General features: G+C 35.9%; 1 protein-coding gene across 3 annotated transcripts in view; it reads right to left on the minus strand.

Annotated features, from left to right (window-relative positions):
* Window positions 1–27968, minus strand: part of LOC140338838 (protocadherin-15-like) — a 548986-nt gene that overhangs the window by 378349 nt on the left and 142669 nt on the right. For 2 of the 3 annotated variants that reach the window (XM_072423159.1, XM_072423157.1), the window contains exons 3-4: window positions 9186–9200; window positions 8237–8302 (exon numbers count right to left, since the gene is read on the minus strand). In XM_072423159.1, the coding sequence (XP_072279260.1) occupies window positions 8237–8302; window positions 9186–9200 (81 nt within the window). The remainder of the gene's footprint in view (window positions 1–8236; window positions 8303–9185; window positions 9201–27968) is intronic. The other variant, XM_072423158.1, reaches the window with a different exon arrangement.

The following is a 27968-nucleotide window of genomic DNA, read 5'->3' on the forward strand; positions in this document are numbered from 1 at the left end:
GGGTGAGTGTCTTATTTTAATTATTTTTTTAAAAATCGGGGGTGGCTTACTTAATGGGGATGTCCTAAAATCGGGGAAACACGGTAGTATTGTGACAGCTGTGCACTTAGACAATTAGCCACTAGGTGGCAGAATGAGCCATTGTTTAAATAGGAGACCAGTAGAAAAATATGATCATTGAGTTTACCACCAGCGAATTTCAGAGGAACTGACTAGGGGAATCATTTATAAGTAGAGCCAATAGAATCACTTGTAGAATTTTTTTTTTTTTTTGCTAGATGATGATTAGATTTTTTTTCCTTGATGACCTACCAGCTTGCATTTCTAAACCATTTTTGGCATCAAACAAATATCTCATCCAAGTTTTGCTTTACATGCTCTGTACTGATTCGTAAGTTCTTGATAATATGCCAGAAAAAAAACACCTGTTTGGGCAAAGTTTCTGATTTATAAAACAACTATGAAATGCAATTTTATTACAGCAAACATTATCACACATTGCAACAACAAAATCATGACATGCAGCTGGTGCTAGCCAGTTAAACATTTTGATAAAATAATAAACAAAAAAGGATTGGGTATATTTAGAAGACATTATCAACACAATGGTGTTGATGATTATTATTTTTTTATTATGATTATTTTAATCAGAGTGCAAAAATGGGATCTTTGAGGAAACTAAATATTGTATAGCTCTCTAGTATATTGGATAAAATTGTGCCCTTGTGAAGAGCATCAAATACAAAAACCTTAAATTAAACTGCAAGGAAAAAATGTATTATATTGTTTAAACATTTCTATGTGATTCAAGTTAGCTGCCAAAGCATATGTAATTTTGGCCAGCTGTTTATGTAATACATGTAACTCTGCTAGCCAGTAAAAAGGTAATGTTGAAGAGATTGTCTGATTCCCTGTTTCCCCTAGTGTTCTTGTTATTTCCTAACATTTACTGGTGTCTTTGTTCTTCAGTTTATAATGTCCTTAGAAGGGACCCTAGACTTAATAAATACATTAAAGAAGCTATCTTAGGAAGGCACAAGCTTTATGTAGAATATTATCAACCTGTTATTTTATTTTCGTTGTTCTCAATTCTATTTTGCGGTGCTTTCAATATCATTTTAATATACCTTTAACATACATCCAAGCTACATTTATATGTATAGCATTTCTGCCTTGATAAGAAGAAAAGAGCTGCATTATTTTTCAAAACAAGGATAGCATTTCAAATAATATGTGCTATCCTATTCTTTTATGCTAAATGTAAAGAGAAGTATGACAGCAGGTTGCAAGGATCGATATACCAATTAAGTGACAAGATTACTCTGAAGATTAGCATACGGTTCAATAAAAAGAAGAAGGCGCTTCCTCATGCCTATTAGTCGTCGACAAGCTGTGATTTTTATTTATTTGGTTGCTCCCTACTGATCTCTCTCTGAATGTGCTATTTAATACTCACTGTGCCTCCAAAACTGTAATGAGTATGTATACCCCACACTGTTCAACAAGTAAAATAAAGGTATGCTGGGATGCTCAGGTAACTGAAGAAACACATTAAGAACAATCTTTAACACTCCATGTGAAGTACTTGCTCCGAGTTCTAGGTTATAAATTATTTTCGTCTGAACTTTCTTTCATTTTAAATGAAAAAAATTATTGGCCCAAGCCAATAACAGATGATTACCAGATTTCTCTACAATAAACAGAATACTCTCACTCTTCTGGCAGAGTTAAAAAAGGGTTCTAGCTAAAATAAAAATATTAAAAACATGGGTAAAAAGAACATCTTGTTATCATTAATAAGTCACACACTTTTCCTTGAAGCACAATTCTAAATGCCTATTTTAACTCCTTTACCTTGAACTCTTGCATACCTGTAGCACATACAACACTGTTCTGAAAGCATTTAATGAAGCATCTTTCACAAAGTGGCACTGCCTTTTTTTGGTAGGTAATCTTACGATCAGTTTGTGGTCAGTAATATCAAGGAAACAAAAAAGATGATCTAAAATGTTGAATGCTGTGCAGTTTAGACAAATACAAATATTGTACTTGTTAACAATACAAGAAAGATAAATCTATGGTATAGCTTCTGAGCAGATGTATGATGTGATCATGCAACCTGGGATGTTCTGTGTTGAAAGGGTCATGAACTTGCTGTAGCCAACATCTTTGCCTGGTCCTCTTCTTGGTTTGGCATGTTTGGCAATCCCAACATTATGTGACTTTTTAGGAATGGGCACATGAGGTAATTCTTTATGACACTACGACATGCCAAGATTGCATACTGATTGGTTTCTCAGCATTATTGCATATTGCTGCTATTTGTACTAGATCACAAAGGATGCCTGTGTTGGTTGATGTTTATATAGTAGGGTTTAGGCTTGAAGTGTCAAAAGAGGCTAAATGTTAAGGACTTCCTTAAGGGTAAATGTTTAGGGTTTAGTAAGAGGGAGGGTTGATATTTAAGAGGTAATTTACTGTTAAAAAATAAACTGCAGGAATTATACTTGGTCTTCCTGTTGAACTAGATTTAGAATTGGTATGAAGAATGCTCATTTTGTTTTTCTTTTTTAAAAAGTTGGTGTACACAAATATTTAATACTCTTTAAACCATATGCTATTTTTCCAGTTTCTCCTTTGGGTAAATGATACAGGGCAAAATTCAACCAAAAGTGAATGTAGGTTGACATGACACCAACACCTGAAGTCGTTACAGTTAACGGTGCAAAGAGTGGTACTGCCTGCGTGATGTCAGCATTGTTCTGCATTTTATAAAACCACCCCTCAACAAAAAATAAATGATGAGGAATGGAACTGCATGTCATATGATTAGCCTGAATACTATTGAAAATTTTAAGTATTAAAAAAGAGTTAGGCTTTAAATGGAGATATAGGTCTGAATCAGAAAAATGCAAAAAAGATGCATCAACACCAAAATGTGCAACATACATAAAATATCCACAACGTTCTTGTATTGGGCAGCAGTTCTATATTCATTTATATTTTTATTTCTAAATTATTTCATCTATTTCCAAATATACAAGAAGCAGTACAACTTTGTGTACATAACCTTGAAAATGCAATTTTACTAGATGCCAACAGGAATCCACTAAATCTAAAATATAATCAGCACTAGGACATCTGTAGGTCCTATGATATACAGCAGTAGTACAATTCTACCTATTGCAGAATGTGATATATTACGACAATGAAACACTCTTTCCAGCGGTGACTTTTCAATTATATACAGGTCAGCACTTAAGAACAAAACCAAGTAAGACATCCAAAATAATTTAAACAAGCTTTTCCTAACAAAAAATAAAGTAATGATATACTACATAAGCCTATTTATTCTGCCTATGTTTTTGTAATGGAAAGATTCCCAGATTTTCTAAAAGAACTCCTGACTTTTTAGCATTGGGCACTGGAGGGCACTTATGTACTAAGAAAAGAAGCTGTACAGGGTGGAGCTGGAGAGATCATACCTGGCTGTTTGACAACCAAGCAGGAAGTGTTAAAACAATTATGTATACTTACTCAAGATATGATTTGCCTTGAATGTTATAATAAAAATAAAAGCATTTGTGTGAAGTGCCAGACCAACCTCTACAGCTCCAGCAGTGTAAATATTGTTTCCAAGGGAAGTGTACCCAGCAGTTTTGAAGGTTGTGATACTGCTCTTATGAAGACAATACAATACTAGCCCTGAGGCTAGAATCAGATGAGAATCATTTGACATGCGTACAGAAGCCTTATACAAGTGAAGCAATTGGAGGGAAGAAAGAATACTGGGACTTTTGCTGAATTGTTTAAACATATTTTTGGACATCAGACCATGTTTATTGATGATATTTAGCTATCAATAATGTAAATACATAATTTTCAAGATTTTATGTGCTTTCACAAAATGATATAATTTAATAGGTGGAAGCACCTTTCTATGTACTTCCTTTTTGCAATAACCAATAGCAAAACAGTGATAATGGAACATGCTTGCTCTCACTCAGACCTTAGAACCAACCATATCACATGAATACCTAATAATATTAATCTACTGTAGGCAGGATACTCATTAACTTCAAGTTCTAATGCTGGGAAGACATCATATCACAAGTTATCTGGAACAGTGGTCGCCACCCTTTTGGATGTCACAGACCACTAATTTCATGAACTCCTGATTGCGCATGTGCGGGAAGCTGTGTGTCACTCGAAGGGGAATAAACGTCCACCAGACACAACCTGCCCACAGCCCTGAGCCTGCAATGCATACAGGAGACATGGTCCACGGATCTAGCCGATGCCCCCCCTAGGCCCCAAGTGGGGTCTTTCTCCTGACCCTGATTGGAGGGCATACTGGTTTGGAGACCGCTGCTCTGTGGGATAAAATGGTACTACTAAAACATCAATGAATAAACCTCAATTAAAGTCAAAGTCCATTCTCAAACTGCCTTGCATCTCTAACCCCCACTCACTTCAAAATCAACTCCCTAGATGAAGCTGCCGCCAAGTTAAACCAAGGTCTTTTCTTTGCACTGGATAAACTTGCCCCTGCCACCTTCCGCCCCTGGCACAACAATCACACCACGCTGACTTCATGGACTACAAAGCTTTAACACGAAGCTCACTGTCACCAAGCAAAATTATTTCTCTGCTGTCATTACATCTCAAGCTTCCAACCCACGCAACCTCTTCTCAACAATTGACTCCCTCCCAAACCCCACACCTGCTCCCCCCACAACAACCTTCTATGCCCAAGAAGTCGCCACCTACTTTAGATAGAAAATTGGCAAAATCAAACATGATGTCTCTGCTCATCAAACCACTCCAACCATACCCACCCCTTCCACCTGTAAATCATCACTGGACGAAGTCTCTTCTCCCACCATCTCCCTGGCCCCCGCCCTAACCGAACTATTCAACCTCTCCCTTTCTACTGGTATCTACCAACCGCAAGTAATTTTTTAAAAAATTGTAGTGTTAAAATATAAATAAATATACTTTGCAATACAAATAGCAAATCCAAGAATGTATTTTTAAGGTTATGGTCAATTTACTCTTGAAATCCAGTCTGGCTGAATAAAACAGGAAATCAAACTTGTATAGCTGAGGGACAAAACAGTGTTTAATTTTATGGCACTTATACAGTAAAAACTCCTAGGGTTCCTAAGATGAGAAATTCATTACACAGAAAAATAGGATTTATAGGAAGCCTGTGTAAATGTTTAATTTACATAATGATGTACATAAATGCTACATCAAGATAAAAATCATAGTGCTTTATGAGATATAACAAAGATCAGAAAATATTGTGTTTTATTTATACATACTATGCCATTAGTTTATTAGTGTATTAATTTATTTGCCATTCATTGGCATGACTATCTATTAGGTAGCAGCCTAACTAGGTACTGAAGTATAGCTCCAAGTTTGGATGTTGTCTGTAGGAGCCTGTTAGATTGCAGATCTGTTTTTTTATTACTGTATTTTTTTATTTAAATCCTAAAAGAATATACCTAAATAAAAATAATATTTTAACCAGCTCTTCTACTTTTCTTTTCCTCCAGTTTTTCTAAAGAGGACCAAGTTTCTTGATGAAATACAACCTGCCAAAATATTGTTATATTGTTTCTAAAAGTACATTTGCAAAAAGCAAAATTGTTCTAAATGTAAAATCAGGTAGTATAACAGTATATTGTGTTTGAGTTATAAACCGTCTGATTTCATAATACTTTGTTCATCTGTCTGAATTTCTCTCAGTTGCCTTAAAAATACTGAAGCATAACCAAACAGAGCATAGCTTGTTTTCAGCCTATACACAGCTAAGCAAATGCTATCTGACACTTCAAATGTGAATTTTTTGGTCCGTTTAGGATATTTATATAAAATATATAAAAATAAATCAACATTTTCTGTACATCTCTCTGTGAACAAGCAGCAAATAATTTTCATTACACAGTCCTAAAGACATATTTCTTTAAAAGTAGAGAACAGAATTTGGTCTCCACTTTGTCTTTTAAAAACTTGCTTGTCACTTAATAAATATTAGGTTTTCAGAAATAGGAAGAGATTTTATACTTTCAAATAGGCTTTCAGAAACTCCATTCACTTGAGTAAAATATTACTTTTTAAAAGTAGCAAGTTATCACAATTTATTAACAACCTGACCGATGGTAATCACCGACCTTGGTACGGGCTAAAAAAAGTTACTATTTTCGATAAGCCCGAACTTTTCTCACTGTATGAAAATACAGTGAGAAAAGTTCGGGTTTATCGATCACTTACCTGGTCCCGCTGCGATCGTCCATCCGTCGTGTTCCAGCGTCGTCCTCCAGCGTCGGGTGTCCTCTCCGGGAAGAAGCCGGCCGGCTTCGTGCAATGATCCAGCGTCGATCGCAAAAAAAAAAAATACTCACCTTCTCCCCGCAGCTTCTGACACGGACACGTCTTTTGTCTTCTTTCTTCATCCGGCGAGTGCAGTGACGATCACCGTGGTTTCCCGGTGACGTCGCTGCATGCGACGGTGCGGGTGGGATATTCAAAATTCGTTCGCATCCCTCGACGATTCCTGATGATGTCCGTGCATGCGCCCGTCGATGGGGGTCGTAGCGGGAAATTCAAATATTTTGTATTGGATTCAATACAAAGTTCTGTATCCAGTCCAATACAAAATAATACAAAATATATTTATGTGGTTTTGTCTATAGGTATGTGACGTTGGACACTAGGGAGGTGTTTTAGAAAAATATATTATACAGTATACAGAATTGTCGCATTTTCAGTATTTTTCATTTATTTATATATTCTTGTTTAAGCTGATTTTTGTGTATTTTAATTTTATTAAAAGTATTTTTTTTTTTTACATGATTGTGTGTTTCAAACATTTTTTATATTCATGATATCTACTAGAACCCTGTTCGCACATATTTTTGTAAGGTACAGGTCTACAATTTAAAAAAAAAAAATCATTAAAACCTGTAACGCTTTTGGTACAGAAATCTAGACCTCAGTGCTACGCCCAGGTGGTTAAAAGTGGTGATTAGTGGTAAAATCAATAAACTCAAATACCATTGATCTTCATTGTTGCCTATGGCATTCCTAATTTTCAAAGTGGAGAATGAAGGGTTACATTTATTTCCCTTTTATTGATGAAAATGGATTAATAATGTTGTGATATGCTCAAAAGTAATAAAGCGAAATAATAGCGAAAATTACAAAAATTATTAAAAATGGTGATATTTTTAAGTTGACTGTTAAAACAGTTGATAAAACAGTTGATAAAAACAGTTATTTTACATTTGGTAAATAGGCTCCTAGTGTCAGATATATTTCATGGTGACACTCACCTTGCCTGTTCGCCCTTAACATTTTTTTCTTCTGTCAAGGGAGTGTAAGCAACATGAGGAAGTGACATCACTACCTTGCTGACATGACAGTACTCCAATCCTGCTACAAGCTGATGGGTCCAAGCATAGTCCCAAGTGAGGAAATTAGATGCTCATACCTAGAAAATCTAGGTATTGTCACTAGCTGCAATGGAGGGAGGAACAGTGGGGAAATCCAGCAAAATAAGAAGGTTGCAGAAGGTCCTTTGACAAAGGTTGCCAAGGTAGCATTGCCAAGGTAATACTATTATTGATTGTCCTATTATCTATACGGTAGCCTTCAACATCTTGGTAGTTTCTATGTGGGTTTTCTCTAACAGGTGGCTTTTGAAGGTAAAACTGAAGATCTTATTGTTATTGTCTGCAGCTGAATTAGCAGACGTCATTATTTATCTAGCATAAAACTTTCAGGCAGACCTTGAGTGACTTTTCCTAAGTACAGCCACTCGAATTAAGCTAATACACAATTTCTAATAACTCTGTAAAGTAAAACCTCATTGCTTAATATAGCTCAACTGAAAACATTTCACTGCTGTATCTTTTTATGGAGTAAGAGAAAATAAGATCAGTACAATCATTGGGCTGTTTGCTTCCTGGCAAAAATTCTTCATACAGACCACTTTTAGGTTATTAGGTAAATAATAATATAACAATTGATTTTACTGATTTTAGGAACACATATGAATAAAATGCTTTGAAAAATTTGTAAAGTTTATTTGTTTTAATGACTTGTAATATTGTCATGCACATTGATTACATATTCCATACTTTTAATTTTAAATTCTAACATGTAATGCAATACAAAATTTGACAGATGTCAAAGAAAGGATGAGAGAAAATGAAAATGTTCTTACCGTTTACACTTTCCTCATCTATTGCAACTATAGTTGCTGGTGGACCAGATCTTGCCAGTTCACAATCTACAAGGAAATGAAAAGGGAAACAAAGGGAAAAATTAATTAGCAGAATGACTGGCTCTGAATGTTACACAGTTATACGATGTTGCTGGTATGACTGTTTTAAAATTAGTTGATAATAGTTGATATTCTTTATTGCACAGAACAGAGCACTTTAATGATTGCGCATAATAGTTTCACCAAGTCTACTCCTACTGCCACAATACTGCACTGAACAGAGCCATTGACATCTTGGCACATCTGCACACCTAAAAATGCAAATCACAAGCGCACATCACAACACAGAATAGATCACGTCAAACAAAAAGCTGTAGATGGTCTCACAGCAGTGATACAGCGTTTATATTTAAATGGAATGTCTGAATTTGTGTAAAATCAGTACTGGTTGATAAGGTTTTTTTGGCCTTTTAAGTGGCCATTTGCAAGTTTACTCACTCACTAACTTACTTTGCTTTTAATTGGATAAGAGTGATGACATAAATATCAGCTTTGCCCTCAGATGGGATCTGGAAACTGTTCCTGTGAAGTTTTTCAGGCAAAAATGGCCATGGAAAATTGGTTATGTTGGAACTAAAGAACATATGTTTAACTGTCAGAGGCTAAAGATATTGGAAGCTGGTGGTTGAGTTAACTTGCTTGTGTCCACCAAAGCTGAAATATCACATTTGAAATATCACTAAGCCTGAAGGTTTAAGTCAAGGTTCCTCAAGACTGGAGAAGTAAAATGGCAATTTAACACAAAGTAACAATAAAAAATGAACAGAGAGGAACTTAATTGTGATCACAAAGATCTAATTGAAGCAAGTGAGCTGAATTTGAATAAAGTTGGAATGGATATGAATAACAGACAAGCAATGTTCAGGATTTAACGCTCTTAAGATCTTACCCTCAAATTGCCAGTCTGCAGTCAAAAGTACATTCATCAAAGGAAGCAGAGAAGAATTATGAAAGAAAAGAAATGAGAATACAATCATTCTTTATAGACTTCACATGCAAACAGCTGAATGTAGGAATTAGCAAGAAAACAGAGGGTGTTAAGTGGGTGCACCAAATCCTTAGAAATGTTTTTCTTTTCAAAATGAATTAAATCCTTGTATTTTCTTGAGTCTTGAATCAATTGCATATCAAATGCATATTCAGCTTTTTTTTAATTTCCTTTTTAAGTCAGTCATTCATTATTTCTCTAACAGATTTCATTTTTAAAGATACATCAGCAGCTTGGTCAACATTTGGGGATTTTGTTTGTTATCAATACTGTTTACTTATGTCTGTATAGGCTATTAAAGCTTGCATTGTGCAAAGGGAGAAAAAAAAATCATTTTATTTGTTGCTATTGAATGCTTTATGTATATCTCATAGAAATTGATTGGCATCTGCATATCCTTCACAGCAATAACCAAAATACAACATTGCACCTAATTATTAATATAAAATTAAAAGTATTATTAAAATAATACTTTTAAATGCAGGAATCATAATAATGCATTTTGCAAATGTGTATAAAAAAACTAAAAGAAAGCAAGCCTATACATGGACAGAGTTAAAAACCATGGACATGTGACGTATGCCCTTTGAAAATCTAAATCCTAAGGGTGTACCTCATATTCTCTGATCCCCTTTCTTGCATTATTTCTTCTTTTAGTAATATAATTACAAGTGTCCCAAAAGGTGCTGCAGGGGTTCCTGTTTGAATAATTCCTACAAACAGTGTTTGTGGGCAACACTGATGAACACACTATACCTCATTTATTAAAGCTCTCCAAGGCTGGACAGAATACACTTTCATTGGTGAACCTGGATGATTCAGCAAACCTAGAATGGATCTGGTCCAGGATTAAACATATATGGTAACAAATAGCAAATGACTTTTCACAAAACGATCCCATGTTTGCTGGATCACCCAGCTTCACTGATGAAAGTGTATCCTCTGTAGCCTTGGAGAGCTTTCATAAATCAGGCCCATTTATTCAGTTAATGCAGAGTGAAGGAGTATTCCTTAACACCAGTTTCATCAGTACTAGACCTAACTAGATTGTAAAGTTTTGTTTTTTTGTTATGGATTTAGACTGCTGATCATCAATTCATTTAGAATATAATTATAAAAAATTGTAAAACCTTGAAACAAATAATTAATACATATAATGTAGGCATTTAATGATTTGACGCACTGTCTTTTCATTTATTTTTAGTGATAATTGAAAGCCAGAAAGAAACTAGAATGTGAAAGCTCTTGAAAGTAGCTACATCATGTAAAGTAGGGGTATTTGTTATCTGGAATACATCTGGATTCAAATAATACAGTAAAAACACATTTTAATACACATAAGTATATTAAAGCTTAAAAACAGAATGAGAGAACAGAAATTATCCCTGCAGAACATTTGTTCCTATTCTAAATACCCTGGGTCAATTGGGCACCCTTAATCGACCAACTTCCTTTCAGGCCAGGTTGCCCTTAACCTATGGCCATTCAGTCTGGATCTGGAGTATACAATCCTATTTTTAAAGATAAACAAACCTTACTTTCTACTATCTTTCAGTAAGCCCTAGTACCCGTATGGTCTATCTAAAAGCCACATATGTCCTTTATACTCCCTAGGCATGTAATTTCTATATGCATTTGTCATTGCATCAGTCTGAATGTTGAGGAGAGGATTACCAACCCAGAACATTTTGCAGGAAAAATACTGTGCCAACCAACAGGAATTATATGAGGTATTCTTTACATTAGTTCAGTATAACCAATTAGACAATTATGATAATATTACATGTGGTATGTATGATATGGGATATCCCATGATATGGAGTGTGCCATGTTATGCATAGCATATACTACAATTAATATAAATTACACATTTGCAATGCAACTAACTTATCTTTATTGATCTAGATATTAACACTAATAATTCCAAAACACATGTTGCAAAGCTACTACCCCTGAGGAAGCCTAACTAGGAGAAACGCGTCGGGTACAATCATCAACATGACCATAGTGTTCTGAATTTATGGCATCACAATTACATATATGTTGTGTTGAGTTGGACTATGTCTAGGGCCATATATGACCATTCTAAGAGCTTGCGGACCATCAACTTAAGATTTGTGTGTCCAATACAAAAATAGTTAAGGATATAAAGTTATACCTTAACATTATGCAAATCATTTTCTGTATTTCATGTATACTTTTATATGACTAGTCTGTTTTGTATGACAAATGTAATGTAATTTGTCTTTGACACGTATGAACTGATGTACAATCAATTGATATATTCAATACAAGTTTTCTTTTTGTGCAAAAAACCCTGCTCTCTTCTCTTTTACTCCTATTAAATTATTCTGTAATATTAAGGATTAGCACACAGTTTGTGAAAGAACTTATGTATCTGGAGGTCTCCACCAAAAATTGCCCATTAGCTTAACCTATTCCAGCATATGAATGGACAGTAAAAAGAGAAGCAAGAAAGAGGTTATATTATTTCTCTGTCACTTTGCTTCTCTTCATATCAGAATGTAAAAGAGTTGTCAGGTCTCTTTAGGGGTAGTGAATCCTATTGTTGTGATGCTAGGTTAACCAATAATGGGAGGAGAGAGCAGGAGTGTATAAACAGCCTAAGCTACTTTCAAAATCACCCCTACAGAGTTTCTGTAAATCGGAGGATCCTTAATGCATTATGCAAGTCTATTCATCTATCAGTCTATTCGAATTCGGGTTGTCCTTATATTTGACACGACCCGAAAAAAAAAACGAGATTCGACGGTAAAAATTTGGATTAAAAAAATGTAAAAAAAGTGTTAAAAAAATTAAAATAATGTTAAATAAATTTGAGTGTTTCTGTTTATTTACCTATTTTTTTTTTTTTTTTACAGGTTATCCTACAATGACATAATATCTGCAATCATTGAGAAGAGTGTGCGATCCCTGAGGCACTATAGGTTAATTAACCAGTAGTGCCCTGGGGATTGCACACTGAGCTAATCAATGACTGCAGCAAAGGCTGGATGGTAGTGGAACTGCGGAGTTTATCCGCAGTTCAGTTCCCACGGTCACATGACCGTGGGAACTTTGCGGTCACAGCTGTGACTGCTGGCGATCCCCAGGGCACTAGAGGTTGAACACAAGTTTCCCCATTCATCACATCTAGTGCCCTGTGTCCTTTGGTAGAGAAACTCTATTCAAAAATACATACAACCAGCAAAAGGGCTGCAAAAGCAATCTGATTGCTCTTGCAGCCCTTAATAGTCCCTAAAAATAACCCGAATTCTCCCGCCATTTACTTCAATGGTATTCAAATTTGGCATTCAATCACCCGACCAATATCTCTTTTATAAGATTTTGAAGAACCAGTGAAGCAGCTATTGCTGTTAAACACATTGAGAACTTTGAACTTTGTAGGAGTGAGTGGATATATATGTCTACTTTAGGACTGTTTATGTCATGCTTTAGAGATGTCAACTTGTTTTTAATGTTTTAATTAAGTTTATATATTTTCAAATTTAAAAATGAATAAACTAAGTGACTTGATTAGAATCGTTATTTTTTTGATGACTTTAAAGTCCCAATTCAATTAACCAGGGATGTGTCATTCTAAACAAATTGAAGCATTGGGACTTATCAATATGAGGAAGAATTCATTCACTGTGTAAGCTAAGCATTTTAAGGAAAGAAAATGTATTGTATGATAACATTTCTGAGGTTTTACTGTACAACAGATGCATATTTAAACCTTAAAAAGCTGATGCTGAATCTGATTCCTGTTTTTTACAATTAGATTTTATTTAGGATTCTGTCAACACACAATATGATATATTTATTATTTTTACCTGCTTATTTGTAACTCTCTCCAAACTCCTGTCTTTATTTAAAAAAATAAGCTATTCGGTTTTACAGTTGAGCAAATAATTCTGACCCATTGTAGTGATTTTTTTAATGGGAAAAGTGTATATTTGTGTACTAATAAATTAGTGATCCAAAAGCATAATGACACAGGACAGACTTAACAATTTAGCTTGTTTTGAGCAGCATATTGACCTTAGTGAAGGGAGTTACCTTTCCTTGTATGATTGGAAATGTACTAACTTTAGATCTATTTTGTGATATTTTTTCAGGTTTAAAAGTTTAAAATATATTATAAATTTAATCTTAAGAAGAAACATGTGGCTCCCTAAAGTGTTTCTATGCAGAATAATTCCAGAATGGCTGATCTAGATAAAAAATGAAAAGCATGGGTATAAGTAACCTATTTTACGATAAGAAAATTTAAAAACTAGAGTATATTGGGTCTGATAACTGATTAAGCAATTCCTTTAATACATGTTTTATTTAAATAATACTGGTCAAAGGGGATGACACAGACTGATTTCCCATTGAAGCCTTTTCTTTAGGTAATTCAGTAATATAAAAAATTAACCCCTTCATTACCAAATGTCCTGGAAGCCTGAATGCCTAGACCATATTTAGCAGAATCATCAATACCTCCATAATTACTGGACAAATAACTCCATTGGATCTATTTAGAAGCCAGTGAATCTGACATTTACTAAAATATTCCCCAGTGGATAATCTTTCAGGCCCCACGGGTCTACATAAATGTTTAAACATTTATTGTTTTTCTTTATTTTTTCATAATAAATTGCAGTATAATAGCAGTATGTTTGCTTCAGCTAACCCTGTGCGTTTTTTTGTTGGAGACATAATGACAGCAGCATTCAGCTGGTGTGACTAAACAAATGTGATCACTATGATTAGCTATCATAGTGGTCAGATCTTTGGAAACCTGACAAAATCACGACATGGCAGACTCAATACTTGAATGTAAAGTAAATACACATTTTTTTAATATAATTGAGAATAATACTCTGAAGATTGTAGTAAGAAATCGAATAATATTTAGACACATCATTTTGTAAATAGATTTCTTTTTTTGCTTTTGTAATATTAACGTTTGTCCACTTCACATCTTTTGGTTTTAAATTAAACTTCAGAATTTTCTGTACATAAAACTACAGGTAATGAACTTAGGTGGATGTACTTTATACAAAGTTTACACAAAACAAAGAAGAAAAATTTCCCTTAATTTCCTGTCTCGGGGATGCAAGAGATAGATAGAAGAAATCTGCCAATTAAGAGGAAGGCTCAGCTGTCAGTGGAACACGTGTCAACCAATTAGATGTCTCTTCAAATCCTTTTTTGGGGATAACTCCAACATTCCTATTTCTCCTTGGTTTTATTTCCACTGACAACAGTCACCAGTACAATTAAAAAAGTGAAACTCCCTAGCAATTAAGATTTGATATGAAGGCAGAAGATAAACTAAAAACTCTTATAATCATCAAATAAACAGGTTCATATTATATGGGCTGTTGTTTTTCTTTTGCAAGCCTTTAGATTTGGTTCCGTAAATGACCGCACAGTTTAGCAACTGATTACTTCTCACTACGCCAGGTCCAACGCCACTGATCTTGTTTTCTCACTACTTAAAAAGTAATTCCTGGTACATATGAGAAGCCAGTAAGAAGCAGAGCAGAATATGCCTAAAACTCAATATTAGTTGAAATTATTATCTAATAGTTGCAGAATATTTTGCCTCTACAAATATAATAAAGACTACAATAATAAATTAAATAGTGCAAAAATTTTTATATAACGCAATGCACTACCCTATGAACTCCAAACTAATGTATCCCAAGACTATTTTTTACTTTCTTTAGTAATTCATCTAAATATTATTGATGTTTTACTGTTCTGACAACAAGGAATTTAGAAGGACACACATTCTGAATAAGAAAGCACAGACATCTGCTTCACAAGGACATTGCAATTATGACATTGCAGTAATACACAGACTAAAATTTATACGCTATATTATAATTCATCTAAATGTTTATCATGAACAAAAGTACAAGATCTCTCTGGGTTCAAGTACAAGCAATATATGAACAGAGATCTTGAATTTTACTGGTTTAAAATAATTTCATTGTATTGTAAAATGTATTTCAATAAGCAATGATAACATACTGGTAAAAAATATTACCTGTGAATAAAGACATGCCTGTACCTTTTGACCATGACCAAGCTTTTCAACAAGTAAGTAGAAATCCTAAACAACTGCTGTACCTGAAAAATAACTAATTACTTAACAGCAATAAAAAAATGGGTTGATTAACTAAAGAAACTAAGGCTAATTGCTTAGCAAAGTGAATTTTCACACTAAAATTATTATTTAACTTAGCTTAGTAAATTTAGGGAATCTTAGCTGACTTTAACCAATCATTTAATCCAATGCACAGTCACAAATCCTGTTTATTTATGATTTCAGGTAATTGGATATTCTTTGCAAAGTTAATTTTGACTACATTTTCTAAGCAAAGTGATTTATTGCAAGGAAAATAAATGTATAGATCATAAAAACCTAAACTCCTATAATATTAAATCCAATAAATCCTAATTTATGATTTGTTGTTAAGAGTACCTGTACTACTTGAACAAGGTCTAGCCCTTGGTGTGTCACAGAAAACACTGTCACTGTGTTCCTCACAAAAGTGAATCCATGAGAACTGGAACCCAATGCATGGCAAGGGGATGAAAAACAAACATTGTTTTTTTTTCTTTAACGTTTGTAGCACCTTATATTTTGTATTATAGTTATGGTGCTGATCCATCCTTAAACTTTTCCAAGCTTAGAAAAAATTTGCATAGCCTTAGAAAACAATTTGTAGTCTTGTTCAGTTTAGCTAGAAGGAAAAAAATAACAAAGCTAAAAAATGGGTTGTTACTGCCCCTAAGCCCTTGCTTCTCTGAACTAAGCTTCACAAAGCCATAACAGCAGTTTAAAAAATGATTACACTGATAGCAGGATGTATATACAAAGCATGCGTGCAGTATTTTTACTAAACTGGTTTATGCAGATAACCTTTATTTTAAAATAGATCCTCCAGTTAAGTTTTCTGTAAAAAAAAAAAAAAAAAAAATGATTTATTGAGCATATTGTTGCCCACCAGACTAAACCCCAAATAGTACATGAAGGGGCCATACAGCAGCAGAAGTGAGCATTACCTAGCTAGCTGTGACTGCTCCCTGCATACCTTTTAGGCTGGGTCTACACTGATGCTTTTTTTAAAAACACATGTAAAACTTTCCTACCAAGTTTAGATTTGTTTTTATGCACTTTTACAAGTGTTTTAAAGCTTGTCTTTAAAACGGTAAAAAACTACTATAAATGCCTATTGACCGCAATTTTACATAAGCGTTTTTAAAAGTTTTACTTTTAACCCTTTCAGGGAATGTGTACAGGGGTACATATTATCCCTTATTCCCAGAAAGCGTTAAAATATGTTTAAAAAAATAGGATGAGGCTTTAATCCTAAAGTATTTTATTAAATGTGTGTGCGTTGTGTACATTTTTTTTTTTTACAGGTTATCTCAGTGACAGGATGATTCCCATGGCTGCATTCATTCATGAGCACAGCCATGTGACTCCTCCTGACAGTGAGGGATCCCTGGGCACTAGTTGTTAAATGACGACAAGGCTCCCCATTCACCTCTAGTGCTTTGTGATTGGCTGAGGTTTTCTGTTTCTCAGCCATTCAGCACTAGACTTGAATGGGGAGACATGGCCCCATTCACCTCTGGTGCTTTGTGATTGGCTGAGAAAAGGGAAACCCTGATGACAGCTCAAGCATCATCAGGATTTCCCTTTCCTCAGCCAATAAGGGAGTGGAGCAATCAGCAGAGCTATGCTATGCTGACAGCTCCACTTTCCTGATTACTTCTGCAGCCCTAGAGGAGCTGTGACAAGTTCTTTTAAAAACGCATGTAAACATTCCTACCACATTAGATGCGTTTTCATGCACATTTACAAGTGTTTTAAAGCTTGTCATTAAAACGCTAACTTCTATAAACAGCTATCTGTCACATGAATTGCATTTCCCTGGAAGTATCTATTGCAAAGAGTTTGGGGTACAAAGAAGGATAGTGGCCCCCTATAACTGACAGGATGCATTGTATGATGTAGTTTTTGCTCTGTGGTACAGGAATGGTGAGCAGGGAGCAATTTATCACCGGCCAACACTGTATGATAACTTAAGTTTTGTATCTTTCATTTATAAAATGAGCATCAAATAGTGAGTGCAGAAATTCTTGTTTTGTCTTTTCTTTTATTTGGTGCATGTATATTACGGTAACTATAAACATTTCAATGTAATTTCAATTTAAATTCAAACTATTCTAGTTTTAAACATACATATTTTTGTTTGCATTGTAGCCCATGGGTTTTATCTTAATGTCAACAGCAGCCCCCATATGAAAAAAAATCGGGCACCACTGTTCTAAATCTTTTTTTTTTTTATTATTTGGAAGCCCCTCCCCCTCTGTCTTTACCGCCATGATAGTAAAGACTGAATAGGAGCACAGAATCTGTGCTTCATATATGAACACATTAAAAGCATTCAAAGAACAACTGTGAATTATAGTTTATGTATCATGAAAGGTACAAATAGTCCTGAAATTACCAGTAACGTCCATGGATATAATTAAGACCTAATTTTATATTAAAGTAATTTAAGATTTTTTTTTTTATCCTTTGCAGGTAATTACTATAAAATTATCATGAAGCCTACAAGGCCAAGTGGCATCAGGACTTCTGCATTGTGCTTCACATCTAACTGCAGATGCGAGCAGCAATAGTAAATTCTGGGGGAGATGCCAGCTGGCACCACCCCCGGAATTTGCTATTGCTGCTTGCATCTCTTGGAAGATGGGATGCACACGGCAGAAGGTATGCATTGTGCTTCACATCTCCCTGGAGATGCAGAGCAGCAGCAGCAGCAGCAGCAGCAGCGTCTGGGTGAGGAAGGCGGGACATCCCCACTCGCATCCCCGGGAGGATGTGACATCTTCCGGGTGATGCGAGTGGTGATGTATTCGGAGGCGTGTGGCCGGGCCGGAAATTTAAAAGCAGATTATAATGTAATCTGCTTTTAAATGGTTTTTACAGTAAAAAAACACTATACCTTAAACCTATACATTGTCAAGAAGTGATTGCAGGAAGGAAAACTAATGTGTTTTTGTACATACTGTAAATAACGAAAGTCTATTATTTAAATGTATACTAAACTACTGCTATGGAAAACCAATTTATGGTATATAATGGTAATAAATTTCACTAAATTTTAAACAAGCACACTGTAATTTTCTTTAGACATAATGTTTTAAAGTAGTTTTAATTTTTTTTGTTCTGAGATGTTGAACAGAAGTGGAAGTGGCTCAGTTGCAATACTAATTATTAGCTATAAACAGGAAGAGGTAATTCTGGAAACATGTATAAGAAATGATACGTGACAGAAAAAGCTAACAAAACTAAAACATTCTTGACAATAAAAGCAGTTTGGCATTTCCCACCTCTATTGTTAGGCATTAGCACATTGCTATCACATTTCAGCTCCTACACTTTCTGGCTGTCATAACATGCATAATTTATATCAAAAGTCAGCTACAAGAACTCCAGCTTCTTACCTCTTATGTGGTTTGGTTAGGTAAATATAGTTAAAAATGCTGGTCAGTGTGTTTCTACTGCTCGCTTAGTCTGACTTAGTGTAAGTGGATATCCTCATCTACAGTTTCAGCCAGTTGAAAATGAGCCATTGTCTTAAGCAAAGGTAAAATTTTTCAGTCTTACATTTCAAACCTGTAAAAGCTTTTTATAAACACTTACAATATACAGTGGGGGAAATAAGTATTGAACAGGTTTATATTTTTCTTCAGTAAATATTTTTTTAATGGGGTCACTGACATGTAAATTACACCAGGGAATAAGTATTGACAATACTTACTGAAATGTAGTTTTTACATTTGTTGGTAATAACAGCTTTAGTACACCTCCTGTATAAAGAAACTAGTCACATGCATTGCACATGTTTGATTTTGGCCCATTCTCCCACACATAGCTCTTCAAATCTTTGCATATTTTCAAAGGTTCTTGGTCTCTTCTATGAATGCTAATCTTGAATTTTTTCTATAGATTTTCAATTGGATTTGAGTCGGTGACTGACTGGACCATTCTAGCAGCTTTGTTTTCTTTCTTTTAAACCTATGAGAAACTAATTGGCTGTCTGTTTGGGATCATTGTCTTGCTGAAATATCCACCCTCGTTTCATTTTCAGTATCCTGGTAGATGGTAGCATATTCTTATCAAGAATGCCCTAATACATTTTTTCATTCATCTTTTCTTCAATCATATGAAGTCTGCCAGAGTACGATATGCTGAAAAACGATATGCTGTTTTTATTCGGAAAAACAGCCCCACACCATGATGTTCCCACCTCCAAACTTAACTGTTGGCATGGTGTTTTTTGGGTAATGTGCAGCGGCATTTTGCTTCTTAACATGGTGTGTGCAAAGACATCCAAAGAGTTCAGTTTTGGACTCATCAGACCAGACTATATAGTAGTATACTATATTGTATTTCACTGGCTTGTCCTAATGTTATGTAGCAAACGTTAACCAAGCTTCAAGACCCCAACTGTGCTCATTGGAACATTGAGCTTAGAAATACATCTGTAAACAATGCCATTAATATTATTATTATTATTATTATTATTAATAAATAGGATTTATATAGCGCCAACACAGCGCTGTAAATTAAATAGGGATTGCAAATGACAGACAAGTACAGACAGTGACATAGGAGGAGAGTACCCTGCCCCAAAGAGCTTACAATCAAGCAGGTGTTGGAATTAACACACAATAGGAGGGCAGATATGTAGTGGTGGGAAGTATTGAAGGTTTCAAAAGACAGAAGAAGATGGTTAGGCAAGTTTGAAAAATGGGTTTTGAGTGCTCTTATAAATGAGCAGAAAGTAGGAGCAGGCCGAAAAAGACAAGAAAGACCATTCCAGAGAGTTGGGGCAGCTTTAGAATAGTCTTGGAGCTGCGCGTGTTATAAGGTTATGAGTGAGGAAGTCAGTTGTAGGTCAATGGAGGAGCGGAGAGAGCGGCTGGAGGAGTATTTTTTACAAGGTCAGAAAGGTAAGTGGGACAAGAGCTGTGGAGGGATTTGAAGGCAAAGCACAGGTGATTGAATTTGATTCTAAGGTGAAATGGAAGCCAATGAAAAGAACTACAAAGAGATGCAGCTGAAAAAGAGCGGTGGGAAGGATGGATGAGTCTAGCTGCAGCGTTCATAATAAATTGTAGAGGAGAGAGTCAGGTTAGTAGAATACCAGAAAGGAGGAGGTTACAGTAGTCCAGATGAGAGATAAGAGTGTGTATGTGTGAATGTTTTGAATATGGGGGGTAAAAGAGGGCAGAATCGAAGGTGACGCCAAGACAATGTGTCTAAGGGAAGAGACGAATAACAGTGTTGTTAACAGTTAGGAATATGTCAGGGGGAGATTTGGAATTTGAGGGGCAGAAGATGATAAGTTCTGTTTTATCCAGGTTTCAGGAATCTACAGACATCTATGATGAGATGGCTGACAGGCAACATGAGACCTTTTCCAGGACTGAAGGAGACAGGTCAGGGGTGGACAGATAGATTTGAGTGTGCGCCTTTTCTTCCACGTCCGGGCGAGCCTACACTGCATTTTATTGCTTGGATTCGGATGTTTGAGAATTACATACTTGCTGCTAATGAGGAGCCCTTACCTGATGCTAGAAAACGTGCTTTGTTTATTCACTGCCTGGGAGCGGAAGGACNAGGACTGAAGGAGACAGGTCAGGGGTGGACAGATAGATTTGAGTGTCATCAGCATACAGATGGTACTGTAAGCCAAAGGAGGATATGAGACTACAGAGAGAGGAGGTGTTCAGAGAAAAGAGAACAGGTCCAAGGATTGACCCTTGGGGAACACCAACATGGAGAAGAGTGGGAGAGGAGTAATAAGCATTGAAAGAAACTTGAAAGGAGTGGTCAGACAGATAGGAAGCAAACCAAGAGAGACCAGCGTCACTGATACCATTGGAGCACATAATTTGTATTAGAAGGGGGTGATCAACAGTATCAAAAGCAGAGGAAAGGTCAAGGAGAAGGAGGAGGGAAAAGTAGCCTTGAGACTTAGCTCTGATCAGGTCATTGGCCACTTTAGTAAGGACTGTTTTGGTGGAATGGGCAGCTCGAAAGCCAGACTGGAGAGGGTCAAGCAGAAAGTTGGTGCTCAGGTAATGGGTGAGTCTTTTGTAGGCAAGGCACCAGTATGTTTTGTACCAAAAAAGTTGGGACAGTCTTAAGGGAGCTCTTTGCTTTTACCCATCATGAGAATCTTGTGTGATACCTTGGGAAATGAGAAACCTTTTTAAAGGCCATCAATTAGGACTAAAATAACTAATATTATTTTGCACTGATTCAGGGCCAGATTGCGTTATAAATACTAACAGATTTCAGCAAGTTTCTTGGCTTTCCATGCCTTTTTGCACCTCATTTTCTTTATGTGTTCAATACTTATCCCCTGTGTCATTCCATGTTATTACACATTACTTTATAACTTATGTGTGTATTTGTTTTGATTTCTTTGTATGTGTGGATTACTTGGGTTGTTACAGACATCTAGTGTTAATTTTATGTCAATAGCTCCATTAGAAATATTTTTACTAAGATAAACGTTAAAGTGTTCAGTACTTGTTTCCCCCAGTGTATATTGGTTTAAACAAACCAATATATATCAATAAAAAAATATTATTTTAACTTGTAATTTATTTAGCATACAAAATACAAGTATACAACCAAAGTGTTAAAGTTTTGCCTAAAAAATAATAAAAGGGAAATGTGCACTCTATCCATGCCTTTATTCTATGCCTTTTTCATGCAACAAACTTTTTACTTTTTTTTTTTTTCTTATAATCGCCTAGATAAAAATGGTGTGGGTTTCCTACAGTCATGATACAGTTGTGAGAAAAAGAAGGTATTACCCTCTTTCATTTTGAAAGTTTTGCATAAATCGAAAAATTAAAAAAAACATCTGAACCAAAAAGGTATGACATATCTATATAGGCGTGTTTATCAATAATGTGACACAGGACAGAAGCAGCGAATGAATTCTGAGGTGTTCAGAGACATACTGTCTGCTCAAATCCAGTATCACTGTCTGTATTAGTCTGTCATTTGCAACCCCTATTTAATGTACAGCGCTGCGTAATATGTTGCCACTATATAAATCCTGTTTATTAATAATAATAATAATAATAATAATATTAATAATAATAATAATAATATTATTATTATTAAGAGGACAATCTATATTGGTGTTGTTGTTCCTGCCCTGCTCTGCTCTAAAGATACGACAGACACTCATGTATGTAGTTGGTGAATCCTGTAAATAAACCTAGTTTAAGTTTCCCTGCCTCCTTGATTACCGAACACAACAAAATTGGCGACGAGGATGTCTCTACAGCAACCTGCGCCTTTTCTTCCACGTCCGGGCGAGCCTACACTGCATTTTATTGCTTGGATTCAGATGTTTGAGAATTACATACTTGCTGCTAATGAGGAGCCCTTACCTGATGCTAGAAAACGTGCTTTGTTTATTCACTGCCTGGGAGCGGAAGGACAGCCTATGTTTTACACTTTACCTGTAGCAGATGGATCTTATGATTCGCTGCACCAAAGAATTTCTTAAAAATTCTGCCTAAAGTAAATGTGGTTGCAGAAAGATATAAATTCCGGCAACGTGGACAGCATGCTGGCGAATCTACAATACTCTATATTGCAGCTTTGAGAGAGCTGGTTGGTACCTGTTGTTTTGGTGCTTTAACAGAGGAAATTGGAGATCAACTTGTGTAAAAAAACAAATTCAGCCCATATTAGAGGGAGATTACTTTTGGAACACGATTTAACCCTTGCAAAGGCTATTACAATTTCAAGTCAAAGTGAAAATGCTGTGGCAGAGGCAAAAATCCTCAGCATGGGGACTACTGGTACTCTACAGGCTCTGAATTCAGAATCTACTTCTCCTGAGACATACACTCAGGCTCAATACAAAGGTGTGACAAGAAATTTGCCTGAACTGCAGCGCAGAGCTGTACATACACAAATCAAGTACTGCTTCAGGTGTGGTTCTGCACAGCACATGGCTAATTATGCTGCATCCCCTGCAAAGGACGCACAATACGGCAAATGTAAGAAAATCTGCCATAAATTCTACGGCCTAGATAGGTTCAGGAAGTTGCTTCTCCAGAGGTTACCGTCTTAAGTGTGGATAAAAATGACGTTTTCAGTCAGGATAAACTTTTATGCACGGTTACTATTGCTACTACTAGTCAGAGCCATTCTTTTACCCTGATGCTTGATACAGATTCTGCTGTTTCTATACTACCTGAGGATATCTACTTCTGGTATTTTGCAAATACATCACTAACTGTGCCTACTTTGAAGCTGGTGAGTTATCCAAGAGCCCCTTTTCCTGTGCTCGGTTGCCTGTCAGTGACTGTTACATGTCAATCAACTAGTCTGCAAGCTGAATTCTTCATTGTAAAGAAAGACTCAGCTTTACTGGGCAGAGATCTTTTTGCTGCATTAAATCTACAATTAGTGGATGGCCTTATCACAACAGCTTCTGCACCTAGTTGTTTTTAAAGACTGATGTGTTTAACTCTCAGTAATGTACCTGGTGTACAGTGTTACCCGGATGACATCACTGTATATGGCCAAACTCTGGATCTTCATGACAAGTACCTTCACATTGTTTTGAATTGCATTGAAACTGCAGAAATGAAACTGAGTACTTCTAAATGCTGTTTTGGACAAACCCAACTGTCATTTCTTGGTCACATTATTATGTCACATTATTATGACATTATTATATCACAGGGACTACTGCCAGATACTGACCACTGACAGTTGTGGAGTTATATTATTGTAGAGTTTTGCTAAGAGGAAATACCAGCTTGGTCTGGTCAGAAACTCCTCAGCATAGTTTTGACACTGTTAAGCAGCTCATCGCCAACAGTACATCATTAGCATTGTTTAATCCTTCTCTACCTACTATTGTTACCACTGATGCTTCAGACTATGGCCTGGGAGCTGTCCTTACACAATGCCATGCAGATCGGGTAGAGAAAACTGTCGCTTTTGCATCTAGAACACTTTCAGTGGCAGAACGTAAATATTCTACTGTTGAAAAAGAAGCCCTAGCGTGTGTTTGGGTTACAGAGGTATGCGTATCGCCAGATGGTCAGCAAGACTACTTAACTTCAACTACACTATACAATACAAACCAGGTTTGCATTGCAGAATGTTGCAGCTGATTGTTTGTCACAGTTGCCTTTACCTGCAGCTCCTAATGTACAGGATGAGAATGTTGAAGTTGTGGCATTCACTGATATTGATGCAGTCAATCTGAGTCCAAACAAGCTTGTGTTTCATGCCCCTACAAACACAATTAAGAGACATTCTACAAAGCAAATGGCCAAATTCAGCAACTAAACTGAGCCCTATCCTACAAACCTAAAACAGGATTACATATGAATTGTCTTTAGTTGATGAATATGTTGTTCGTGGATCTCATCGTTTGCTGGTTCCAGAGTCTTTAAGAGAGTCCCTTATACGACTTTAGAGTCACCAAGGAATTGTACGCACAAAGCAGCGACTACATGAATTGTACTGGTGGCCAGGCATGAATGCCCAAATACTAACTGCAATTCAGTCCTGTGTTACTTGTCAGAGTCATGACAAATCTGCTGTACCCCATACGCCACCGCTTAAGCCAGTGCCATTCCCTCATTCTGCTTGGGAAAATCTTGCTAATAATATTGTAGGTCCTTTTTCAGCAGCCCCTGTGGACTGTGGCTTTGCTATAACATTAATAGATTACTACAGTAAATGTCTTCAGCAGGGAAGGTAAGCCAAAGAACTGGTGTCGGACAATGGACCACAATTTGTATCATCTCAGTTTTATTCTTTCCTGTGGGAGGGAAATATTGTTCATGGGAAAGCTTCTGTCTATTACCTCCAAGCAAATGGAGAGATTAGGAGATTCAACAGAAGCCTTAAAGAAGCTCTTCAGACTGCAAACCTTACAGGTAAATCTTGGAAAGTCTTTAGTACAGAGTTCTTACATGTTTACAGAGCAACTGCACACACAACTACTCAAGCATCGCCAGCTGAAATGCTACATGGCAGACATATGCGCACATGTTGCTGACATACAACTTCCACAACCTCTAGTGCCTCTGAGATCATCAGTTGCTAAGACTGTTAAAGTGCAACAAAATAAAAGTAAGCAGTATATTAATCTGAAATGCAGTGCTGGAGAAGTTCACTTTCAGCCTGGATCTCTAGAGTTAAGAAACCTGGAGTACTGAAACAGGGACACTCCAAATTCTCTAATCCGCTTAGAGGGACAAGGCAACGAGGACTTTACTTGCTCCTGTTAGGCAGGACTTTTCAGATGCTTCATTTGATGAAGGATATTTTCGTATTACTACTGACGATGATCAAACTGGAGATCAGGTACCAGAACTGTCCAGACACACTAAAGAGTCAGAAGACCACCAGTGTGGACAAAGGACTATGAGATGTAGTTAACTTGCATAGTACTGTTTTGTGTTCTAGTTTCACATTCTTGTTACTTACATTCTGTTACATATTTAAAATGAAAAAAAAAGCTTTTGTACAAGAGGGGAAATGTGGTGTTCATCCATCTGGCCTGTAGATGTCACTGTTCTAGTTGTTTACTCCTTAAGACAATCTATCTTGTTGTTGAGTCCTGCCCTGCTCTGCTCCGAAGATACTATCGACACTGCTCATGTATATAGTTGCTGAGTCCTTGTTTAAGTTTCCCTGCCTCCTTGATTACTGGACACAACAAACAATAGGAATAGTTGTTGTTGAGATCCTAGTCTTGTACAAGTATTTCTTGTAGAAGTCCAACTTATGTTATTTATAAAATAATACCACTGTCATTCCAAATTTACCTAAAATACTAATGTTAAATGCTGCTGAAATGATTCTTTAAATAAACGTCTATATTTAGTCATTCCCTGTGGAAGTAGCATTATATCATATTCTGTTTATTAATGAGGAATCACGTTACTATTCACACTGTGACTGCAATCAATCATTAAAATCACATTAGGCAGGAGACAGTTTGTTACACATTTCTCTAAGAACATACAGATCTTGCAACTCTCCAAAACAATGCATTCATCATTTTAAATTGAGTTAATATTAATATCTCTAATCTTTGAGTTTCCAACGTTTAAAAATGCTTGTAAAAAGTTTAAACACAAAAACACAATATAAAAAGGATATTTATATTAGGATATTTATATTAGGATATTTATTCAGAAAAATGACTAAAAACCCTGCAATTGATAATTCACCTAGCTAAGAACCTGTGATAAAAAGTGATTTTTTAAAAGAATATCTAGGTTCATGAAACATGATTGGCATGCTGACGTTCACCAAAGAATTTCAGAAATTCACCAATAAACTAAGGGAGGTATATCATGAAGTCAAGTTGTTCTCACCATGATCTGCACTGGTTTTTTTTCAGTAGTCTTTTCCTTAATGTTAAACTAATAATAAAGATATTAAGTAGCACTACTCCAAAGGTTCACAGACTTCCAACATCAGCATCTTAATAAGTAGTGAATCAAAATCATGAACCTGGCAGGGAGACCGTTGATGGAAAATACATTCTTTTATAGATTTGTCTTTTAACTCCAATAGGATGCAGCAGTATTATGGATTGAAAAACCTTGGAATGCTGGCAGGCTGAAGATGAGAAGCTTTTTTTTTATTGATATGCACTGGGTAGTCAAAGTCTGACCAAAGGTGACCATGGTGGCCTAGATATTGCAAGAGTTGTTAAGAATGCTTTTAGACAGGGAAGATGACAAAATTAAAATTTTATTTTAGCAGCACTAATACTAGTGTATTATAACTATTTAATTAATAAAAGTGTATAGGAATAAAAGCAAAATAAAGGTAATGACACACCACCCACCATGTTAAGGCATTTTGCTTCATCTTCAATTGTAATAATCACCTGTGCATACCTTTCATGGTGTTTTTATCCCTGGCCATGTGGCAGCTGCTTCCTTTCTCTCCCCACAGCCTAAAGGTCTGGAGAAGAAGATTATCAAAGACATGCTGTTCTCTGCTATAAATACACAGCAGATCTCCACAAGTCATTTGCTGTAACCTAATGGGCTAAAGACAGGATAACACTGGGGAACGCATCTTTTGTTGAGTTAGATCATACACTTGTTTTTTTTTTGGGTGGTGAATCCAGAAATGACCCCAGTTTTTTGCTATCACATCCAGTTTTTACAATACAGGGTACCCTTCATTTTTGTCAAAAACATACAAATTTTACATACAAAGAAAAAATAATAAATTAACTTGAATGTACTGTTATTTAAATTTCTTTTGTTCATACGAAGGATTTATTGTTACTCTATGACATTTTTCTTTTGTAAAACATTTAAAAATTAATCGGGTAAGCGGTTAAGGTAAAAAATTTACGCTTATAGCTTTTCCTGGAGTGTTCAGTGTTAGGACAATCCCGTCAGATGCTCCAACAATAGTAAGTCATCATATGTACATCCCATCTACCCTGATACTGTCCTTCCATGACCTTCAAAATCTTGGTGGAATCGTTCACTTTGCTCATCACTGACTGCACCAAGGTTTTCCGGGAAGTTAGAAAGATGGCTATGCAGAAAATGCACCTTGAT

Source organism: Pyxicephalus adspersus, chromosome 10 (genome assembly GCF_032062135.1).
Source record: "Pyxicephalus adspersus chromosome 10, UCB_Pads_2.0, whole genome shotgun sequence".
Taxonomy (NCBI): Eukaryota; Metazoa; Chordata; class Amphibia; order Anura; family Pyxicephalidae; genus Pyxicephalus; species Pyxicephalus adspersus.